The following is a 22,207-nucleotide window of genomic DNA, read 5'->3' on the forward strand; positions in this document are numbered from 1 at the left end:
CAAACATCCATCTGTCGCTTTGACGTAATTAAAGATGTCACATCCAGAGGCGACATGCACCATTAATTTCAGTTGGTGCACCTTCACGTCTCCGGCGCGGTTTGGGAAATCACACATCGCAGCTCTGGCTTAATGAAGCGTGTTTGATTTGGTGTGATGAGCTCCGTGTCTCCCAGTGCGGCTGTGTGAAATATCTCCTTCTCCCATCCCACAGGTGAACATCTGCGGGTTTGTTCCCAGGGCTACACCTGCTGCACTTCAGACATGGAGGACAGACTCGGCCAGCAGAGCAAACTGGATTTCGAGAAATTAGTGGATGAGAACAGTCACACCATACGGACAGTATTTACCTCCAGACATAAAAAGTTTGATGGTAAGTGTGCAACAATTGTTTTTTACTTTGATTTTGTATCCCAACATTATCTTCCCAAGCTTTTTGGTTCAGTTACATAGTCCATAATAAACAGATGCAATGCAATTGTACAAACACTGGAATTGAGGTCTAATGAAAAAAAGAGAACAAAGCAAAACTTGTCTAAAATGTTTAGTGTTACTACTAGTGAATTTGAAGTAGCGGTTTGTGAATGAATCATTCTTTTTGAGTCAGATCTTTTGAATCAGTTCTAAGAGATTCATTGACATCAAAGTGATCTACCCTAATAAGTCGAATTCCCATCGCTTGCAATGTTTCGTCTACTTTGCGGCTCATGGATGACTCAAGTTTATAATTGTCAAGGGAAAAATGACAATAAATATAAAGTCTGGTTGATTCGAAGTTGCTTTTAAAGCTTTGGAGTTCAATTGTTACTAGTAGGAATTTGTAGGAAATAGATTCAGGGCTTTTGAACCAATTCCGAACATCAGTTTAAATGATTCTTTCACAAAGCGGTCGCTGAAAAGAAATATATGAAGCTATTTGAAGGTGTTGTACAAGTTCATGTTACGAAAAGCTAAAGTTGTGGTTTTATGCAGCGGTGGTCAACATTCAAAACGGTTTCTATAGTCTTTTAAATGTGTGTCTTTTGATAATTGGTTTGTTGTCAAAAACTACTTGCTAAAGAATTCCGGTTATTCAATGGTTATTCTTTGGGCGAACTTGACTTGAAATATATGCTCTGACTAACTTGTAATCGACTTTTGCAATCACTGAACATGTAATCTTTTGAATTAGAGCTGTTTAGTATCTACACTTTTTAACCTTGTTATGACTTCCTTCAGGGGTTTGTGCCTTAATTAGGTGTGTCAGACCCCTCCAAACCGCCACTATAATTCACCTGGAAACCAGAAAGACCTGTTCATTATAACTCTGACTAATTATACAGTTTTTCAAAAGCCATAATGAAGGCGTACAGTGGAGAGCGGCACTACATATTCACAGGTTATATAAAAGTTAATGTAAGTGCTCTCGAAAAGTTATTGATTTGCATGTAGTGCGAAAGGAAAATGCACTTTGCCATTGAGCATATCGTGTGACGTAAATGAACTTTGCAGTTTTCTTAGAAGACCCATTTGCTTTTTTTATACTTTGCATGTACTTTGAGAAGGAGCTGCTGAAAAGCGTTCTCTGGATTCATAAATGAGACTTAATGGAGATCTCATTTGCTTCCTTCAAGTATCTCAAATGTCTCCTGAAATTCCTCAGGAGGAATAAAAATTAACCAAAATAGAGTCAATAACTGTCATACAGTAAGAATACACTCAACATATATTTAGGTATTACTTTAAGATTAAGTCATACGCTGGAACGCCAGTCTCTTGTAAACGTGTGCGACAGTTAGCCGAAGTTTGAGATAATAGTTTGTAAAGTTTTAAATATGGATATTTTTCTTACACAAATGCATCGCTTCCAATGGACTTCAAAACAGAAACAGCCATTCACTGCCATTATAAAGCTCGGAAGAGCCAGGACATTTTTAATATAACTCCGATTGTATTTGTCTGAAAGAAGAATGTCATATACACCTAGGATGACTTGAGGGTGTGTATATCGTGGGCTAATTCTCATTTCTGGGTGAACTATCTCTTTAAGTTCCCTTTAAGAGACGGGACATGCATGAGTTAGGCCCTACAGCAACTTCCTGTTTCAATGCATTATGCTTTAGCACTTAGCTAAATGTTGCTAGCATGTTTCTAGCATGTTTCATGTTAAGTTTGGGGCAGATATGAAATTGCATGCATTAATAGCATGTTTTAGAACTTAGCTTAGTGTTGCTAGCATGTTTTAGCATGTTTCTAGAATGTTAGCACTTTTTCTGTATGTTGCTAGTTCTGCATCACAGTGTTAAACTTGTCACTATAGATGTGTTCAGGGCAGGACTCTTATCTTATCAAACATGTTAAGTTTGGGGCATGTTGGACATTGCATGCCTGAGTTACAGCAACTTCAAGTTTCATTGCATTAATAGCATGCTTTAGATATTAGCTAAGTGCTAATAACATGTTTTAGCATTTTTCTAGCATGTTTCATGTTAACTTTGTGACAGATTGTGCATTGCATGCCTGAGTTACAGCAACTTTATGTTTAATTGCACTAATAGCGTGCTTTAACACTTGGCTAAGAGTTGCTACCATGTTTTAGCATGTTTCTAACTTGTTGTTAGCATTAATTAAAAATGGCTGGCTTGCTGTTGTGTTTAGGGCTTCGCTCCAAGAGACTTTTCTGTAGTTATTGGGATATTACATGGATGTACCGAATCCCGTACAGATGCGTAAAACGTGGCAGGAGGGGCACTCTGTTGAATTATTATAGGTGGTGCTATCGAGCCATTTTGCCACACCTAATTCTGAAACCCATATCAGATGTAAATTTTCAGTAGTTCTGACGTGTGTATGACACTTTTAGCATGTTTCTAACATGTTGCATGTTAACTTTGGAGCTGATTGGACATTGCATGCCTGAGTTACAGAAACTTCCTGTTTCATTGCATTAATAGCATATTATAGAACTTAGCTAAGAGTTGCTAGCGCGTTTCTAGCATTTTTGGTAGCATAATTAAAAATGGCTGGCTTCTTGTTGTGTAGTTATTGGGACATTACATGGATGTACCGAATCCTGTACACATGCGTAAAACGTAGCGGGAGGGGCACTCCGTTGAATTATTATAGGTGGTGCTATCGAGCCATTTTACCAAACCTAATTCTGAAACCCATATCAGATGTAAATTTTCAGTAGTTCTGACGTGTGTATGACACTTTTAGCATGTTTCTAACATGTTGCATGTTAACTTTGGTGCATATTGGACATTGTATGCCTGAGTTACAGAAACTTCCTGTTTCATTGCATTAATAGCATGTTATAGAACTTAGCTAAGAGTTGCTAGCGCGTTTCTAGCATTTTTGTTAGCATAATTAAAAATGGCTGGCTTCCTGTTGTGTTTAGGGCTTTGCTCCAAGAGACTTTTCTGTAGGTATTGGGACATTACATGTATGTACCGAATCCCGTACACATGCGTAAAACGTGGCGGGAGGTGCACTTCGTTGAATAATTATAGGTGGTGCTATCGAGCCATTTTGCCACACCTAATTCTGAAACCCATATCAGATGTACATTTTCAGTAGTTCTGACGTGTGTATGACACTTTTAGCATGTTTCTAACATGTTGCATGTTAACTTTGGGGCAGATTGGACATTGCATGCCTGAGTTACAGAAACTTCCTGTTTCATTGCATTAATAGCATATTATAGAACTTAGCTAAGAGTTGCTAGCGCGTTTCTAGCATGTTTGGTAGCATAATTAAAAATGTCTGGCTTCCTGTTGCGTTTAGGGCTTCGCTCCAAGAGACTTGTTTGCAGGTATTGGGACATTACATGTATGTACCGAATTCCGTACACATGCGTAAAACGTGGCGGGAGGGGCACTGCGTTGAATTATTATAGGTGATCTTTTGCCTGAAACCCATATCAGGCGTAACTTTTCAGCAGTTCTGACACGTGTACAAAGTCTCATGAGTTTTCGAGCATGGTTAGTCCCTAAAAATGTGATTCAATTCTGAGAAGAAGAAATGTTATGTTATGTTAAAACTGTGTAATCCCAAATACAATTCAAATACATATCCAGGATAAGCCATAGAGCTATTAAAGAGATCTCACATGTGATTTCCTTTCGTGCCTGTGAGCACGGAGTATCTCAGTGAATGACTGCGAGACAAATCACTCCGGCGGTTTGCATACTGATGTTCCTGAGAGACGGAGGCCGTGATACGACGTGTCATGCTGGAAGTTTCTAGTGGCTTGACTGTACGCCAACCCGTACGCAAACCAACCCCGAGTAATCCTGTGTCATAACAAACCCTTCACGTTCAATTACAGCCAGCTGATAACCTACATTATCCTCTCTGACGGCTCCAAGTCCACTCCAAATGTGTTCTTCTGCCCACATCTTAGGGCGCTTGTGTTGAATCAGAAAGCCTTGGCTAACTGCTAAACAACACTGAGACTTTGAGAAACATAGCTGGTCTGTCCCGCTGACAGTTTGTTAATTACTCCGGCGAGCTGCTGGGATCTGAGCGTGGCCGTGATTAGATGCTGTTTTGGGCCAAAGGAAAGGGAGAGTTTTCATTAATAGTGAACAGAACCATTAATACTTAAGCAATGCCATTAATAACATTACATATACAGGCATTATGGCTGTATGGCTTTTTAGCCATTTAAACGTGAGGTTTTGTGGACGAAATCAAACCCATTCATAGTCCCAATATTAATTATGTCCTGCTTTTAAATGTATAATTTGTTTACACTCACTTAGTTGACTGCATTAGCATTAATTAGTAATTAGCATATCAGCATACTAATTTGAGTGATGAAGGTGTCGTGTAACTTGATGGCTGTTTTATGGATATGAAGTTCTAGCCTCACAGTGTTTCATTAAAAATGTGTTAAAAGTTATATTTTACACTCCATTTAGGACCATGAAAGGGGTCATTTAATGAGGAACCACATTTTCCTTCATAAAAGAGGCTACAATGATGATTATTGTAATGCAAAAACAATACTGATTTATTATTTGAATTAGTATTTATTTCACTGACTTTGTTTATTTAAATGGGAAGCGTTATTATAAATAAATAAAAAAATTAAAATGCTTGGTAAGCATCTTTATAATAAATATTTATTGTTCTGCATTTTCTTGCGGCCCTATTTATTTTAATTATAAAATTAAAGTGTGTATATATATATATATATATATATATATATATATATATATATATATATATATATATATATATATATATATATATATATATATATATATATATATATATATATATATATATATATATATATATATAATAGGGCTGTCAAAAGATTAATCGCGATTAATCACATCCAAAATAAAAGTTTGTGTTTACATAATATTTTGTGTGTACTCTGTATAATTATTATGTATATATAAATACAAACACATTCATGTATATATTTAAGAAATATTTGCATGTATATACTGTATATACATTTATATAATTTATATTATATATAAATATAAATATTTTATATATAAATATAATAAATTTTTCTTAAATATATACATGCTTGTGTGTGTTTTATATATAAATAATAATAATACACAGTACACACACATATATTATGTAAACACAAACTTTTATTTTGGATGAGATTAATCGCGATTAATCTTTTGACAGCCCTAATATTTAAATATAACGTTATTTTAAAGTTTACGTAATCAGATTTTATATATATATATATATATATATATATATATATATATATATATACACACACACACACAATGGAAAAACTGGGTGCATTGTTTAAGGCTAATGATTATTTAAAAAATACATTTTATAAAAAATGAGATCTTTGGGTTAAATTATCAAATTTGAGTGAAAATTGTCACAAAAAATGTATTGTGTATATATATATATATACAGTATACATATACTAAAGAGTAATGACTGATGATTATTAAAAATAAATTGTATAAAAATGAGATCTTTTGGATAACATTAGAACATTTGGATGAAAATTTGCCAAAATGCCATAAAATCTTAATATTTATAATAATTATTTACTGTACTGCCTTTTATGCTGATTTAAACATAGAAATATAAAAATGTACTACAATTAAAATTATTGTAAATATATTTACTGGATAAAAATATTAGAATCATCAGGCTAATGATTAATAAAACCGTTTTGGTTGTTGTACAGTAATGAGAATGAGATCTAAAATTTCTGTTTGAAGAAATGTCATAAAATAATTTCTATATGCTGCTTTGTCTTTATACTAAATACACAATATATTTATATCAAATGTATTTTTTTAATGTTTTAAAGACATCTGTCCAACACATGTATGTACAGTAAGACATGACGACCTGAAGCTGTTATCTCTGAGAGAATATCCTGCACTGTTTAGACACACGTCTGTATTATTGAACGGCTCACTTCTCATCTGAAGTCAGGTCGTAGTTCGATGTTTTCTTTATCATCTTCAGCTCATGGTTAGCTTGTCTTCTTGCCTTTATCTCCGAGGGCAGATGTATCTGACAGAGACCTACACACTTAAACACACACACACAAACACGCGCATATACACACAACTTTATTTATCACTCTGATAGGCACCGCAGATTTGGCAGCTAATCCCCAGAAACACCTTCAGCTCGGCGGGATAAATATCGATCTGTCCGCAGTATCTCTTTTCCTAAAAGCCGAACCGCCGCGTGATGAATGGATCTCTTTTTGTACTCTGTTGGCTGTGAAGTGAAGTTAGTCAAGTCCATCTGCTCCCCCGAAGAGTACAGTCAGACAGAAATTGATGTGAACTGCAGATTTGTATGTATCAATGCACATTTTAGAATCTGATTACTTTTGGATTACTTATAGATTACTTTTGACTCGTTAGCCACATTGATATTAATAGGAATCTTGCATCATATTGATATAAAAAATACAAAGTGAAAGAAATTATGTTCCAATAAAGGTCATATTGTGCCAGGGTTTGTCAAACTGGGGTTTGCGAAGGAACTGCAAGGGGTTCGTAAGTTGACAAAGCGAATTATTACATAAATCATACAAATGGAAAATTAAAATAAATGTAAAAACATTTGAACTCAACAATAAAACACAAAAAACATGTGTGACCATGTGACCGTTAACTGGTATCATAAAATTGTGAACATGCAAATGTGTTAAATTATTGACTTAATTAATACATTTCAAAAAGAAAGACGTACATAACTTTCCAAATGTATCAGATTATGTAATCTAGATTACATGTAATCAGTTACTATATATATATATATGTATATGTATGTATATATACTGTATATATATACCACTGGTCGTATGTAAATTAGCAATTTTTAAAGATGGAAAAGACTAATTATTATGGAAAATCATTAAATTATGAGCAATTTATTGCCGCCATTATGTGAATAATATGTAATCATGTAATCTATAAAAAAGTAACTGTAATCTATAGGCATCTATATTCCAAGCACATCATATTTGTAATCAGATTACTTAATATAGATTACATGTAATCAGTTACTATATCCTATAGCACTGGTTGTAGGTGAATTAGCAATTTGTATACACTCTAAAAAATGCTGGGTTAAAAACAACCCAAGTTGGGTTGAAAATGGACTAACCTAACAATTGGGTTGTTTTAACCCAGTGAATGGGTGGTTTTAACCCAACGGTTGGGTTAAATGTTTGCTTAAAACAACTCAATTGCTGGGTTAGTCCATTTTCAACCCAACTTGGGTTGTTTTTGCCCCAGCATTTTTTAGAGTGTAGATGGAAAAGACTTATTATTAGGGAAAAACATTAAAGTTTGAGCAATTTTGCAGCCATTATGTGAATGTAACCATGTAATCCATACAAAAGTAACTGTAATCTGATTATAAGCATTTTAAAAACATAATACAATCTAATTACAAGTACATTATTTTTGGAATCAGATTGCATAATCTATATAACATGTAATCAGTAACTATAGCACTGGTTTTATGCGAATTAACGATTTTTAAAAATTATAAAATCACTAAATTACGAACAATTTTTCTGCCATCATTATGTGAATAACATGTAATCGTTTAATCTATATAAAAGTAACTGTAATCTATACTGCCGTCCAAAGCCAAAGCGCAGTAACTACACATTTGGTCAAAATTGAGTTAAGACTTGAAATGGGCTTTGTGACATCTGTTCTGTTTTGTGACAAAAATTGAACCAGCAAACTTGTCCAGTTTTAGAGAAACGAGCATGTCAAAATTGCAGTAACTACAAAATCCAAGCCAATGCCAAGGCAAACCGCAGTAAGTGATGTTACTGCGTTCTAGCTTTGTTTCCCCGTTTTTGACACAGCAGATACTGCGGTTTCAGCCTTGTCATGATGGGGATTGTAATGTATGCGGTTTGCCCCGATCGTAACACAGAAACAATCCCGCAGCCATATGATGGTTGAACTCGCGTTAAAACGCAAATATTCAAAGACTGGTAAGGAAGATAGCAAAATAATAACTCATAGTAAGGCAACTGACAGCTTTATAATCAGTTAACATTGACTAGCCAGCCGCTAGCAAATTTTGACTTACCTGTGCTGCTCTATTAAAGGCAATATCCTCCGACAACGTAAAGATAATCCGATTTAATCACGTTGGTGTTTGTTGATTCGGACATCTCTCTGTTTCAGGCAGCTAATCCAATTGTACTGACAGGGGTTACTCCTTCAAAAGTTAGCTGGGTCTGGTAAAGTTATCTTGTTAGACAAATTTACTCAAAAAAAGTTAGCGGCGCCAGTCAGCAGGTGACAACCGGACGAGCGCAGCCGGGCCGACAGCAAGCACACTAGGAGAAAAAGTACACTTGCATAATGTACTGAAAGTACTCTATTTTCACGCACTAATTTCGTAGGCTACTTAATATACAAAAAAAAAAGTGCCAATCAGTTTTTTTGGATTTCACAGATAGGCTAGCTAAGAATACATAATAATTATATTTTAATTATGAATTATAGCTTCAATGGTGTAGATAGCATAAATAGGAAATGTACATGTTTGAGAATAGCTTAGAAGTTAGGCTAAAGGGAGAAGAAATACGTAAGTTAACTTACTCTCTAACCTCTAATTCTAGGAAATGATGTATGGCCATATTAAAGGGATAGTTCAACCGAAAATGAAAATTCTGTATTATATAAAGTTTATTATTACTATAAACATGTATTAAGAAGCATGAAAAAAGTTGGATGAACACATTTAGTTTGTAGATACTGCACTTTGCCTTTGCAATAGTGTTTTAGTTGTTTAAGGTCATCCAAAGGCAGAGTGCAGTATCTGCATTTTGGGGGTCAAAGATCACATCGGTGGTCATGGTTTTTATCTATAAAAAATGTCTTCCTAAGAACACAATACATGAATGCATTACCACTAATCTACCCACAATATGTTTGACTGGCTGGTGAAAAAACTTTAAAGCCATTTTTCTCAGTTTCAGTGTTTGCGTAGTTACTGCACTTAGCCTTTGTAGGGCAGTATAGGCATCTATATTCCAAGCACATCATATTTGTAATCAGATTACTTAATATAGATTACATGTAATCAGTTACTATATAATATAGCACTGGTTGTAGGTGAATTAGCAATTTGTATACACTCTAAAAAATGCTGGGTTAAAAACAACCCAAGCTGGGTTGAAAATGGACTAACCCAACAATTGGGTTGTTTTAACCCAGTGAATGGGTGGTTTTAACCCAACGGTTGGGTTAAATGTTTGCTTAAAACAACCCAATTGCTGGGTTAGTCCATTTTCAACCCAACTTGGGTTGTTTTTAACCCAGCATTTTTTAGAGTGTAGATGGAAAAGACTTATTATTAGGGAAAATCATTAAAGTTTGAGCAATTTTACAGCCATTATGTGAATGTAACCATGTAATCCATACAAAAGTAACTGTAATATGATTCTAAGCATTTTAAAAACATAATACAATCTAATTACAAGTACATTATTTTTGGAATCAGATTGCATAATCTATATTACATGTAATCAGTAACTATAGCACTGGTTTTACGCGAATTAACAATTTTTAAAAATGATAAAATCACTAAATTACGAACAATTTTACTGCCATCGTTATGTGAATAACATGTTTCATGTAATCTATATAAAAGTAACTGTAATCTATAGGCATCTATATTCCAAGCAAATCATTTTTGTAATCAGATTACTTAATATAGATTACATGTAATCAGTTGCTATATACTATAGCACTGGTTGTAGGTGAATTAGCAATTTGTATACACTGTAAAAAATGCAACCCAAGTTGGGTTGAAAATGGATTAACCCAGCGGTTGGGTTAAATGTTTGCTTAAAACAACCCAATCGCTGGGTTAGTCCATTTTCAACCCAACTTGGGTTATTTTTAACCCAGCATTTGTTAGAGTATACTTAATTATTTTGAAATCTGATGATATAATCCAGATTACACATAATCCGTTTTCACCCAGCATTGAGAAGTCTGATTCATTGTAGCGGATCGGTTTTGCTTTAATTGATCTCATTTGAGATTTCTCCACTGGCTCTGGTGGGTATCTGGTTTTGTATGGTCGTGGCTGTGAATCTGCCCACTCTGCCAGGCTGGGAAGCAACATTCGTCCTTTATCTTCCGGCGCTCTTGCCTCCTCCTAGGGATTTGATCCTTCATCCATTTTCAATGCCCTCGTTTTTTTTTTCGTTCCTTTACTATTTATAGGACCCCATTTAGAAATTCTTTAACTCCCACTTTTTGATTACAGCCTCGGCTTCCTATGGGGCTTGTGTTTTTTGATGCATTATTGAAAAATCCTGATGCTGTTAGGCCTTTGAAAGGCTGCAGGATTAAGTCTGAATTGGGACGGCAGGTTGTTGTTGGTTTTTTGTTTTAATTCTCTATCTGTCTTTTAAACACATTTCACGAAATAACTCTATCTGTAGCTGTTTCTACAGCGGTCAATGTAACTCAATGATTCTCCGTTCAATTAAACAACAGTGTACTACTGTTTAAGAGGTCGGAAAGATTTTCCAATACTTATAATGTCTCAGTAAAAACTGTAATATTGTGAAATATTATTACAATTTAAAATAACTGTTTTCTATGTGACTATATGTTAAAATGTAATTTATTCCTGTGATGAAAGCTGGATTTTCAGCATCATTACTCCAGTCTTCGGTGTCACATGATCCTTCAGAAATCATTCTAATATGATGATTTTCTGCAAAAAAAAATTGAATTTAATAAATATAATTTTTTGTAACAGTACAACATCTTTTCTGTAACTTTTGATCAATTGAATGCATCCATGCTATAGAAGAATTTTTTTTTTTTTTAATTAAAAATTGACCCCAGGCTTGTGAATGGTAATGTACTTTAGTGTAATATATTTGATTAAATTGTTAAAACTGTGTTGAGATAATCCCCTAGATAACTACTTCTCCGAATGTTCAAATAAATATCATATGCCAGTACATTCACATCTTTCCTTTTGCATATAGCTTTAATGTAGCCTATATAGTTTTCATTAGTGTAGTTTTTCTAACAGCTTATTTTTAAAAGGGTAGCTTGACTGTATTTAAACCTGTAGCTTGATAAACACATTTTAAAGCAAGACATTGGCACATTGTTTGGCACGGCCTCCATGAATGACGCAGATGCGGAACATTCGTCTCTCTCGAAACGGCATCCATTAGGCCGCATTACTCCTCTTTTAATACATTAGTCAGGTTCAATCTCCCGCAAGCCGCCACTTTGCCTCATCCTGACCTGTTTTCAAGCATAGCTCGATGAGTAACTCTTTAGGATTAGACAAATACGGGCACTTTGCTCAGTGTGGGAGAGCCAGTGAATCACAGATGTTACTGGGGGAAAAAAGCCACAAAGGATTGATTACATCAGAGCGAAAAGCTTCTTTCTTTGATTCTGGTCACCCCCACAGACTCGACAAATCTTGTGCTCTTTTCCCAGCAGGACAGCTTAAGGGAGGAAGCAGATTTTTCACAAAGTACAGGTTTCAACATCACTCACTTTTTAATTTCGTACGGCTGAAGTTTGGAGGAGCCGCCTTTGTGGAGCTTGCACTGGCATTAAAACTTGTGAAATGTCAAACCCGGGTTGCAACTATTCCCAATACAAATATTATGCCCATAAGGGATTTTCGAAACTCTCCTGTTATTTCAATCTTTTTAGTGGCATTTAACAAAACAAGCATAAATGTAGAATGAAAAAAAAATGTTATTTTCATTTATTTTATTTTTTTATTTTATTTAAATTTTATTTATTATTTATTTATTTATTTATTTATTTATTTATTTATTTATTTATTTATTTATTTATTTATTTATTTATTTATTTATTTATTTATTTATTTATTTATTTATTTATTTATTTATTTATTTGTTTGTTTGTTTGTTTGTTTGTTTGTTTGTTTGTTTGAAGTATCATTTTATGTTATGTTTATATTTTTATTTTATTTATTTATTTATTTATTTATTTATTTATTTATTTATTTATTTATTTATTTATTTATTTATTTATTTATTTATTTATTTATTTATTTATTTATTTATTTATTTATTTATTTATTTATTTATTTATTTATTTATTTATTTATTTATTTGTTTGTTTGTTTGTTTGTTTGTTTGTTTGTTTGTTTGAAGTACCATTTTATGTTATGTTTATATTTTTATTTTATTTATTTTATTTGAAGTACCATTTTATTTTATGTTTTTAAAAATTATTATGTTTATAAAAATTATAAATTATTTAAAAATTTAAATTATTTTTTAATTTTTTTATTTTTTTTATGTTTTTTTTTTTTTCATTCATTCATTCATTCATTCATTCATTCATTCATTCATTCATTCATTCATTCATTCATTCATTTGTTTATTATTATTATTATTATTATTATTATTATTATTATTATTATTATTATTATTATTATTATTATTATTATTATTATTATTATTATTATTATTATTATTTCTTATATTACTTGTTAAGTCATAAGTGTAATGATTTTATGATCTCATCCACACACAACTTCACAGTCTCCTCAATGAGGCTTTGTCCCTCAGGATTTTTTGTATATGACTAATCCACGTCAAACTTATTTTGTATTTCTTACCCAAAATCAACCTAAAAGACAGATTTATAAAGATGCCAAGCAAATGTTCTTGCTCTGGGATATCCAAATCCAATTGCATAGGCTTTTGTGCAACCATTTTGCCTTTTCGACCATTTCAAACATCATTTCAAGCACAGGAAACGACACAATGAAAAATAAATAGATTTAGTTTTGCCTCATGATTCTTGCAGTGGTTTTTATTTACTCTCCTTGCTGCTGAGAAATATACTAGTTGCTGCAACTGTTCTCTAAACTAATGCATAAGTAATCCCAGGCCGTCCCTACAAAAAAATCTGACTTAGAAGATTTCAAATAATGATTTGGACCATATTGTGACCAGTGTTGGGGGTAAACACATTACAAGCAACACAAGTTACGTAATCAGATTACTTTTTCAAGTAACTAGTAAAGTAACTCATTACTTTTAAATTTATTTTTTCGCACTGACTGACAGCTCTCCTGTCCCCATGTTATCCAATAAATAACATGATGGTTATTGTAGTTCTAGATTAAATGTGGGCATGCATGCACTCACTTGCACAAATGTATTCCTCAAAATGAATAAAACAGTGTAATGCAAACTCTGAATATAATGAAAACCTGCAATAACACAAACATACTTTATGTATTTAATCTCACTTTATTAAATGTTTTATTAAAAAACAAACAAGCAAGCCCAGCCAGCCCAAATAAGAAAAAGTAATGCAAAAGTAACATAACCTTATACGTTGGAGACAAACACTTGACCGTCCGGGACATGTCAGATGTACACATTCACTCACATTGGATTCAAGAGCAGGTTTAAGATATTTCTGTCTGTCAAAATCAGTGTTGGGGAAAGTTAAAAGTAATGCATTACCATATTGCGCTACTCCCTAAAAAAGTAACACAGTTTTTCACAAAGTTCAGGTTTCAACATCACTCACTTTTTAATTTCATACGGCTGAAGTTTGGAGGAGCCACCTTTGTGGAACTTGCACTGGCATTAAAACTCGTGAAATGTCAGACCCGGTGGGTGTTCAAGGGTTGCAACTATTCCCAATACAAATTTTATGCCCAAAAGTGCTTTTTAAAACTCTCCTATTAAAGTTTATTTTATTTTATTTTATTTTATTTTATTTTATTTTATTTTATTTTATTTTATTTTATTTTATTTTATTTTATTTTATTTTATTTTATTTTATTTTATTTTATTTATTTTATTTTATTTTATTTTATATTTTATTTATTTTATTTTATTTTATTTTATTTTATTTTATTTTATTTTATTTTATTTTATTTTATTTTATTTTATTTTATTTATTTAATTTTATTTATTTATTTTATTTAATTTTATTTATTTTATTTATTATTTTATTTTATTTATTTATTATTTTATTTTATTTATTTATTTATTTATTTATTTATTTATTTATTCATTCATTCATTCATTCATTCATTCATTCATTCATTCATTCATTCATTCATTCATTCATTCATTCATTCATTCATTCATTCATTCATTCATTTATTTATTTTATTTATTTTTATTTTTATTTTTTTTATTTTTTATTTTATTTTATTATTTCATTTCATTTATTACATTTCATTATTTCATTTCATTTAATTTCATTATTTCATTTCATTTATTTAATTTCATTATTTCATTTCATTTCATTATTTCATTTATTTCATTTATTTCATTTATTTCATTTATTTCATTTATTTCATTTATTTCATTTATTTCATTTTTCATTTATTTTATTTCATTTCATTTATTTTTTTTTATTTTTTTTATTTTTTTTTATTTTTTTTATTTATTTTATTTATTTATTTATTTTATTTATTTAATTATTTATTTATTCATTCATTCATTCATTCATTCATTCATTCATTCATTCATTCATTCATTCATTCATTTATTTATTTATTTATTTATTTATTTATTTATTTATTTATTTATTTATTTATTTAATTGTTTTATTTAATTTAATTTTGCAAAGCAATTAATGAAAAACTCTCCTGTTAAAGATTTTATTTTATTTTACTTTATTTATTTTAATTATTTTATTTATTTTATTTTGCATAAAAACGCAATTAGTAATGCAAAACTCTCCTATTAAAGTTTTATTATTATAATTTTTTAAGTAACTGAGTAACGCAATTAGTTACTTTTTTAGGCGCAAAATGGTAATGCATTACTTTTATCTTTCCCCAACACGGACTTTGACAGAAAGAAATATCTTAAACCTGCTCTTGAATCCAAGGTGAGGGTGAGTCAATGTGTACATCATGTCCCAGATGGTCAAGTGTTTGTCTCCAGCATATAAGGTTCCTCTTCACAACTAAAGCATAACCAGGACATGAACCAAGAGATGAAGCCCTTCTGAAGCTAAAATGGGTTTCCTGACTGGCGGAGTGAAGTCTTGGATCAGTGTAAAGGGCAACTCACACCCTCAGCGCTGGATTCCCATTACACACCTCAGATCTCAGAAGTGCTTCCTTCCTTTCCATCAGCACTAGATTTCCACATGAGATTGTGAGGGTTTCATGCCTCTGCAAAATGCCTCTGTTTGTTTTAAATGTAATTCTATGGGGGTTTTTTTATCGTCTACCAGACAATCAGTTGTGTGGTGTGCATGCAAACATGACAGCAAACAAGAAACCGTTGCTCAAAGTGCTGGTTTTCTATAGCCAAACCTCAAGAAATCAGTAGATAATGTGAGAAATGCAATTAATGTGCGCATACTTCACTGAAAGCTCTCGTCTTCCCATGCATTTGAGCAGCCTGAGGAGATATTATGGGCATTTCTAAGTAATCTAGGATCATATTGTGTCTGAAGCAGATGATTTACAGAGAAATCAATTTACAGATTGAGACATACAGGAAGAGGCAAAAAATAGCAGAGCGAGATACAGATGCTCTCTGGCAAGCTCTGTCAAACGCCCATTATGACTGCAGTGTAGGAGCGCTTACATGGGAAACCTTCCGCCTGTATTTTTAACTAAGCCTATAAACATCCAATCCGTTATGGAATCTGATAGACATTACACTTTCTGAAGCAAATGCAAGTGGATTTTGACTGCAAAACTCACCACTAATGTCCAGCTTGATCTGATCATTTTGCTATTATTGTGAATGTTGGCAAGTTTCCCAGTATTTACTAAGAAGAGTGAAAATAAATGAAACTAAACTTAAAGGGTCATGAACTGCCTTTTTTTATTTTTTATACTGTTGACTGAGGTCAACTTATGACGTTCGTATGGTTTTTATATTCAAACATATCATAATGAATGAGTAATAGGCTATTTTCTGCCCTGGTTTTGAGGCTCTCTCCTGGAACGCTCTGTTTTTATGGGCGTGCCGCACTGAAGACTTGGAAGTAAACGCCCACTACTATGATTGGATAACAGTTTTGCATAATAATGTGTTTAGGCTCCCCTATCAGTACATGTCGGGAATTGTTTTGAAAACTCCCAATGTGGAGAAACGGCAACTGGAATCCGCCCACAGGGCTCGCAAAATGTCTTTATCAAACAAACACAATGATTTATCTCTCATCCACCCGCAATTAATATGAATGTTATTTTTTATTACTTGGCCCGCCCGATCGGTGTATATATCTGCGAACGGCGCATCACTAACACACATTCAATTGATTTAATTCAATTAAAATTCAAGAAATTCAATTTGGCCCACTGAAAATTTTAGATGTGATCGCTCACTAGAAAATGTTCAATTGGAGACCAGATTTTTTTTTACAGTGTAACGATGCAATACTATCAGATATAAAAAACATTTTTGACTCACATAAGTGCACTGTGAAAAAAAAATCAGGTCTCCAATTGAAAATTTTCTAGTGAGCGATCACATATTGATCGCGAAATTGAATTTCTTGAATTTTAATTGAATTAAATTGCATCAATTCAAAGAAATTCAATTTGGCCAAATGAAAAATTTAGATGTGATCGCTCACTAGAAATTTTTCAATTGGAGACTTTTTTTTTTTACAGTGTGTGTTGCACCATTCCTGTCGGATCCAATATAGAAGGCAAAGCCTAATATTAAAATCCGAAGGAAGCTTATGCAGGGACTGTGTTCTTCCACAACCAGACACAGCGCAATATCTTGCTATCTTCGGTATGTTTATTGCTTGAAAGCGCAATCCATTTTAGCTCGATGGGAGTCGATGGGCGGGGCTACAGAATCAGGCGTACTTTTCTTCTGTTGAGGCGGCGTTTCACCACACGCTGACGTCAAGAGTCGGCATATTCTGAGGTTGAGCGTTTGCTGGGCCTGGTGTCAATAAAAGCTTTTCTTTGACTAGCAATGAAGTTTTCAGCTCCGAAACTTACAGGATATTCTTATATCACAATGAACTTTTATATATCAAAGGCTTAAAGGTGCACTATGTAACTTTTCCGTCTGCTAGAGGTCGCCTGTTCAAAACAAAGGCGTAGTTTGATGACGCCACGTTTGAGCGAGGAATCTTGGGACATGTGGTCTTCAGCTCACAGCCGGTGGGAAAGAATCGGGATAGGACTCAAAGAAATCATGTTGATGGATGTGATTATTAACGTTACTGTAGTGAAGCAGAGCAGGAGCGAGTGTTGTGGAGCTGAGCAAGGCCGCTGGAGCGATTGTTAATGAGAAGAGCAGCAGGACTTTTATTTTACAGCTCTGTTTATCATATTAGACACATCGGAGTGTGTTAATGATGTTATGACATTACTCTGTGCGTTCTCTCAGCGGCTGCTATGAAACTTGTTCACACTGCAGTGAGAGTAAAGCGTTTCTGCAAAATAAAACCGGAAACTGAGGGGAATGCAGATATGACGCAATCGACAGGCGACTCCCTCACACGTCCCGGTTCCTCGGTTAAAATAGCAATTTCACACGATTTACAAATAGTTAGAAACATTTGGGATATTGTAAGTACTCAACTGAACAAAATATAAAACACTGGCCTAGTGGTTTTTTGATATTTTACTCAAAATTGTTACATAGTGCACCTTTAAGGGAAAGTTGATTTCTCAATTCAAGAGCCCTTTAAAGCAAACTCTAAATGTTGAGAATGACTATAACAGCATATAAATAATAAGACTTGTAATTGCAAGGTGTTCAACTAATCAAGCACTACTAATTATCACAGTACATCTCTATTAAGAGATTTCTAGAACTCTGTATTAGACATTAAACGGTAAAATATAGCATGGGATGTAGCTATAATTTGAACTTGAGTGTACCACCTTTCAGCACATAATGTTTCAATGTGTTCAGGGTTTTTATTATTATTATAATATTTAATGTTTTAATGTGTCCAATTACCCAGAGTCAGAAGCAGCGATGGTGCTTCACTGAACATTAAACTCATTCAGTCAGCTTCAGAACACACTTAGCGGAGGGTTTTTGGCTTTATTTGTCTTGTCTTATTGTGCCCCAGAATACTGTAGTAGTTTTGCTTCTGCCGTGTGGATGTTGCTGCATTTGAGCTGAGAGATTTGAGGACTCATGCCTGAGCGCATTTAAGTTCAGTGCATTTCTAATAAGGTAACCCTGACATTTGAAGGATGCAAGTTTATTGAATTTAGTAAAGAAAGTTTACATATGTGTTTTTATGTTGTGCCATATTTGATACACAGGCTTTTATTGCTCTTATAGTTTGATATAGTGGGTATATGGAAAAGAACCTCAATATAACGGGGCGTCTATTTACAATAAGTTTTTTACTAACTTATTGTAGTTTTTAAACAATACAATTTACTAACTCCGCCCACTGACGTCTGATTGGGCCACACAAAATACCAAAAGATGCTACACAAGCCAGGTTTCCATCCAAGGATTTTATTGTGAAACAAGTTTTAGCGCATTAACATTTTTACCGATATAGCTGAGGGAAGTGCCAATTATCGATAACTTTTCGCAAATGTCGAAACAATCTTTTCCCGTTCAACTTTATCATATGCATTCTATGCCGATACTTCAAATGTCATGAAAAACTAGTTTGGAAACTTTAACGCAAATAAATGTGGCATCACCTACATAATTAGTCTACACAGCGTCCGCGTTCGTGGCGTTTCTCCCGTTAAAGCAGCGTTTCATCGTATATTTATATTATTAAATTGTTAATTAAATTAGTTTATTATAATAATAAGATGCATTACCTCTCAGACATCATTCATCCTTGTTATTGTATTTTTGTCTTCTGTTATTTTACATATATTTGGGATTCGAAAAATACTATATAATTTGCGATTTTATATATATAAATATATATATATATATATAAGTTATACAGAAGTTTTGTTGTATCGCTAAAAAAAAACTGCCCTTGAGCCTTTTCCATGCACAATTTTGCGTATATCGCAAATTAAATAGTATTTTTTGAATCCCAAATATACGTAAAATGACAGAAGACATAGTTACAAAAATAAGGATGAATGATGTCTGAGAGCTAATGCATTTTATCATTATCAATAGTAATAAACTCATTTACAAGGGATGACGTCATTACGCACACCATTTTATTGGTAAAAGGCCAATTGGGTGGAAACAGGCTGGAGACAGCAAATCTCTTTTTTACACATATTCACTTTGTCGATAACAAAACATGCAAAAAGTGGATGGAAACTTGGCTGTTGTCAACATTAGCAATAGTGTAGGCGTCGGGTGCATGGGAGAAAGTCGACCCAAATCGGCAACCCGAGAATCCGCCTTTAGCCGAACTCACTCTCTCTTTTCCCATCACATATCAGATCGGAATATTTATTTATTTTCAATAAAAATGAAGAAAATATTTCAAAGGTAGAAATAAAGTGTCTAACTTGTGTAAAAAAGTGATTAGGGTTGGGGGTAGGTGTAGGGAGGGCTTTATTGTCCCAAAAAGGGGGCATCCATTTAATAATTTTATTAAATATAATCATTTACACTATATTATTATTGCATACAGTTTAATGTAAAACAACACTGAGGTGCATAGTATCTGCCACTATTTATAGTTAGAATAATTTACACTTAGGCTACTGCTATTTTTACATAGTGTAAATAGAATCTATCACTATTTTCACAAAATATAGTGTGTAATAGAGTTTGTTGTTATGGAAAGAAGGAGGCGGGAACCGGCGAACGTTAAAAACTTTAATCAAATAATAAACACAAAATGAAAGTAAAAAGACATGCACACACATAACAAAACGTAAACAAAACACAACTTAAAGTCCAGGCCCGGTGTGACCGCAGCCTTGTCCCGCTCTCAGGGTCCCTCAGCCTCGCTGCTCGCCACATATTGGTATTTAAATTTGGTGTACTAAGAAAATATGCTATTTTCACTTAGTGCAAATAGCCACTGCAGATTCTGATATTTGTTGGGGTCAAAAAGTAAGAATTCTGATTGCTTGCAATGTAGATAAATTAGATCTTTATGACAGTATCAGACGTTAAATGTGAATAAATGCAAATAGAGAGTCCACACTCTATCCCAGGTGAAAAATGCGTACTATTAAATGCACTTGAGTATGTTTATGGTACAATACAAATATACTATTTAATAGTACGTCTTTTTCACCTGGGATATCTCCCAGTAAGATGATATTTAAATGCTTAGTTTTATGATCACAGCTCTATAGTTTTGAAACATATGATGCAATGCAATGTTATTTGAGAGATGAATAATAAACCTTCCTCAAAAAACTGATGATCATATTTGATAGTGTTTGTCTTGAAATATTGCTAACAATATTGTTTGTTTATACAGATCAGTAAATATTTCACTGCAAGACACGTTGCATTTATACTGAAATATCTTTTACTTGCTAAAAAAGTATAAATTACAATGTGGATAATTTAGAGGCAGAAATATACAGGGTTAATTATGTCATAGACACATTTTGATACAATAAGCAGTGACATGTCAGATGCACATATTTGGTCCACAGCATACGGCCCCCTTGATTTAAATAATTCAGTCATATCCGTCAGCATATAGTCGTGATTGAATGTCAATGCATCGACCAGAGCGTAGTATAATCCCAAAAAACCATGTGTTCGACAGAGCACCGCTCCATTTGCGGTCCCGTGTGGCCGTGACGCTGTGACAGGAAGATTTCCTCTTCAATCCTGCAATCTGAAACCACACATGTAGTTCCTGGAAGCCAGCATGAATAAGTAAGCATTGTTGTGATGGGCCGGTGTCCGCTGAAGTGACTGTCAGAGAGAGGCGGGGTGATTCTCAGAGGACGGCGCTCTGACCTCCATCATCAGGCTGCCACCATCTGGGTAATTTCATCACGTCAGTGCAGATGACTGATTGGAAACTCGGGCCTCGCGCCGTTTTTTTTTAGATGGACAGTGGGAAAGAGGTGGCCGAACATCCCTGCGGACAGTCCAAAAAAGGCTATATGAGATCCACGGCAATTTTATTTCATCTCTTTTCATTTATTTATTTCCTCAGCGTCCTCGCACCGGTGTGTGTCAAGGATGCCGAGATAACCTCACTCCCACAATTCACTTTGTTTCCGAGTCCCTCTTCTGCTGGATATTGAGTTTGCTCAGCTGAAATCCTCCCCGCTCACTTACTCTGGATGAAAAAGTACTGATTTTTTCTTTTGCCGTTATATCAGTGCACACAATTTCCAGCATGACGCATTCAGAGGAGAATTCGCTAAACTTAACAATTCTTGTTTTTGTTTTATGGAATATTGCAGTATTTATTATAAGTTATTTATCTGTGCACATTTGTTTTTAAAAATTCATGAATCAGAATAACTTCCCCTCCCTCTTGCAGTGACATCTCTTCTTTTCTCTTCTCTGATGAGGAGGGCGGGGTCACCTGTCACTCACAGGAGATCAGCCAATAGCAAACCACAACCATCCAATCAGTTCCCATTGGACAAAATCAAACCCCGCCCTACATTTGTTCTTGTTTGAGAAGCAGATTCGCTCAGATATCCGACACTTTAGGGACAAAAACACTATCATGCTGACATCTGCATTTTATTCACTAACCAGTACTAGTTTAGCATTGTATATGCATATAAATCATCGAATGATGATCATATATGATGAAAAAAAAGCACATATGATGTGTGTTACACCGTCTTTAAA

General features: G+C 33.6%; 1 protein-coding gene across 2 annotated transcripts in view; it reads left to right on the top strand.

Annotated features, from left to right (window-relative positions):
- Positions 1-22,207, top strand: part of gpc6a (glypican 6a) — a 333,451-nt gene that overhangs the window by 79,156 nt on the left and 232,088 nt on the right. For both annotated transcript variants that reach the window (XM_079813636.1, XM_079813635.1), the window contains exon 2: positions 215-373. In XM_079813636.1, coding sequence (XP_079669762.1) covers positions 215-373 — 159 coding nt within the window. The remainder of the gene's footprint in view (positions 1-214; positions 374-22,207) is intronic.

This window comes from Gobio gobio (assembly GCF_949357685.1).
Source record: "Gobio gobio genome assembly, chromosome: 3".
NCBI classification, from domain to species: Eukaryota; Metazoa; Chordata; class Actinopteri; order Cypriniformes; family Gobionidae; genus Gobio; species Gobio gobio.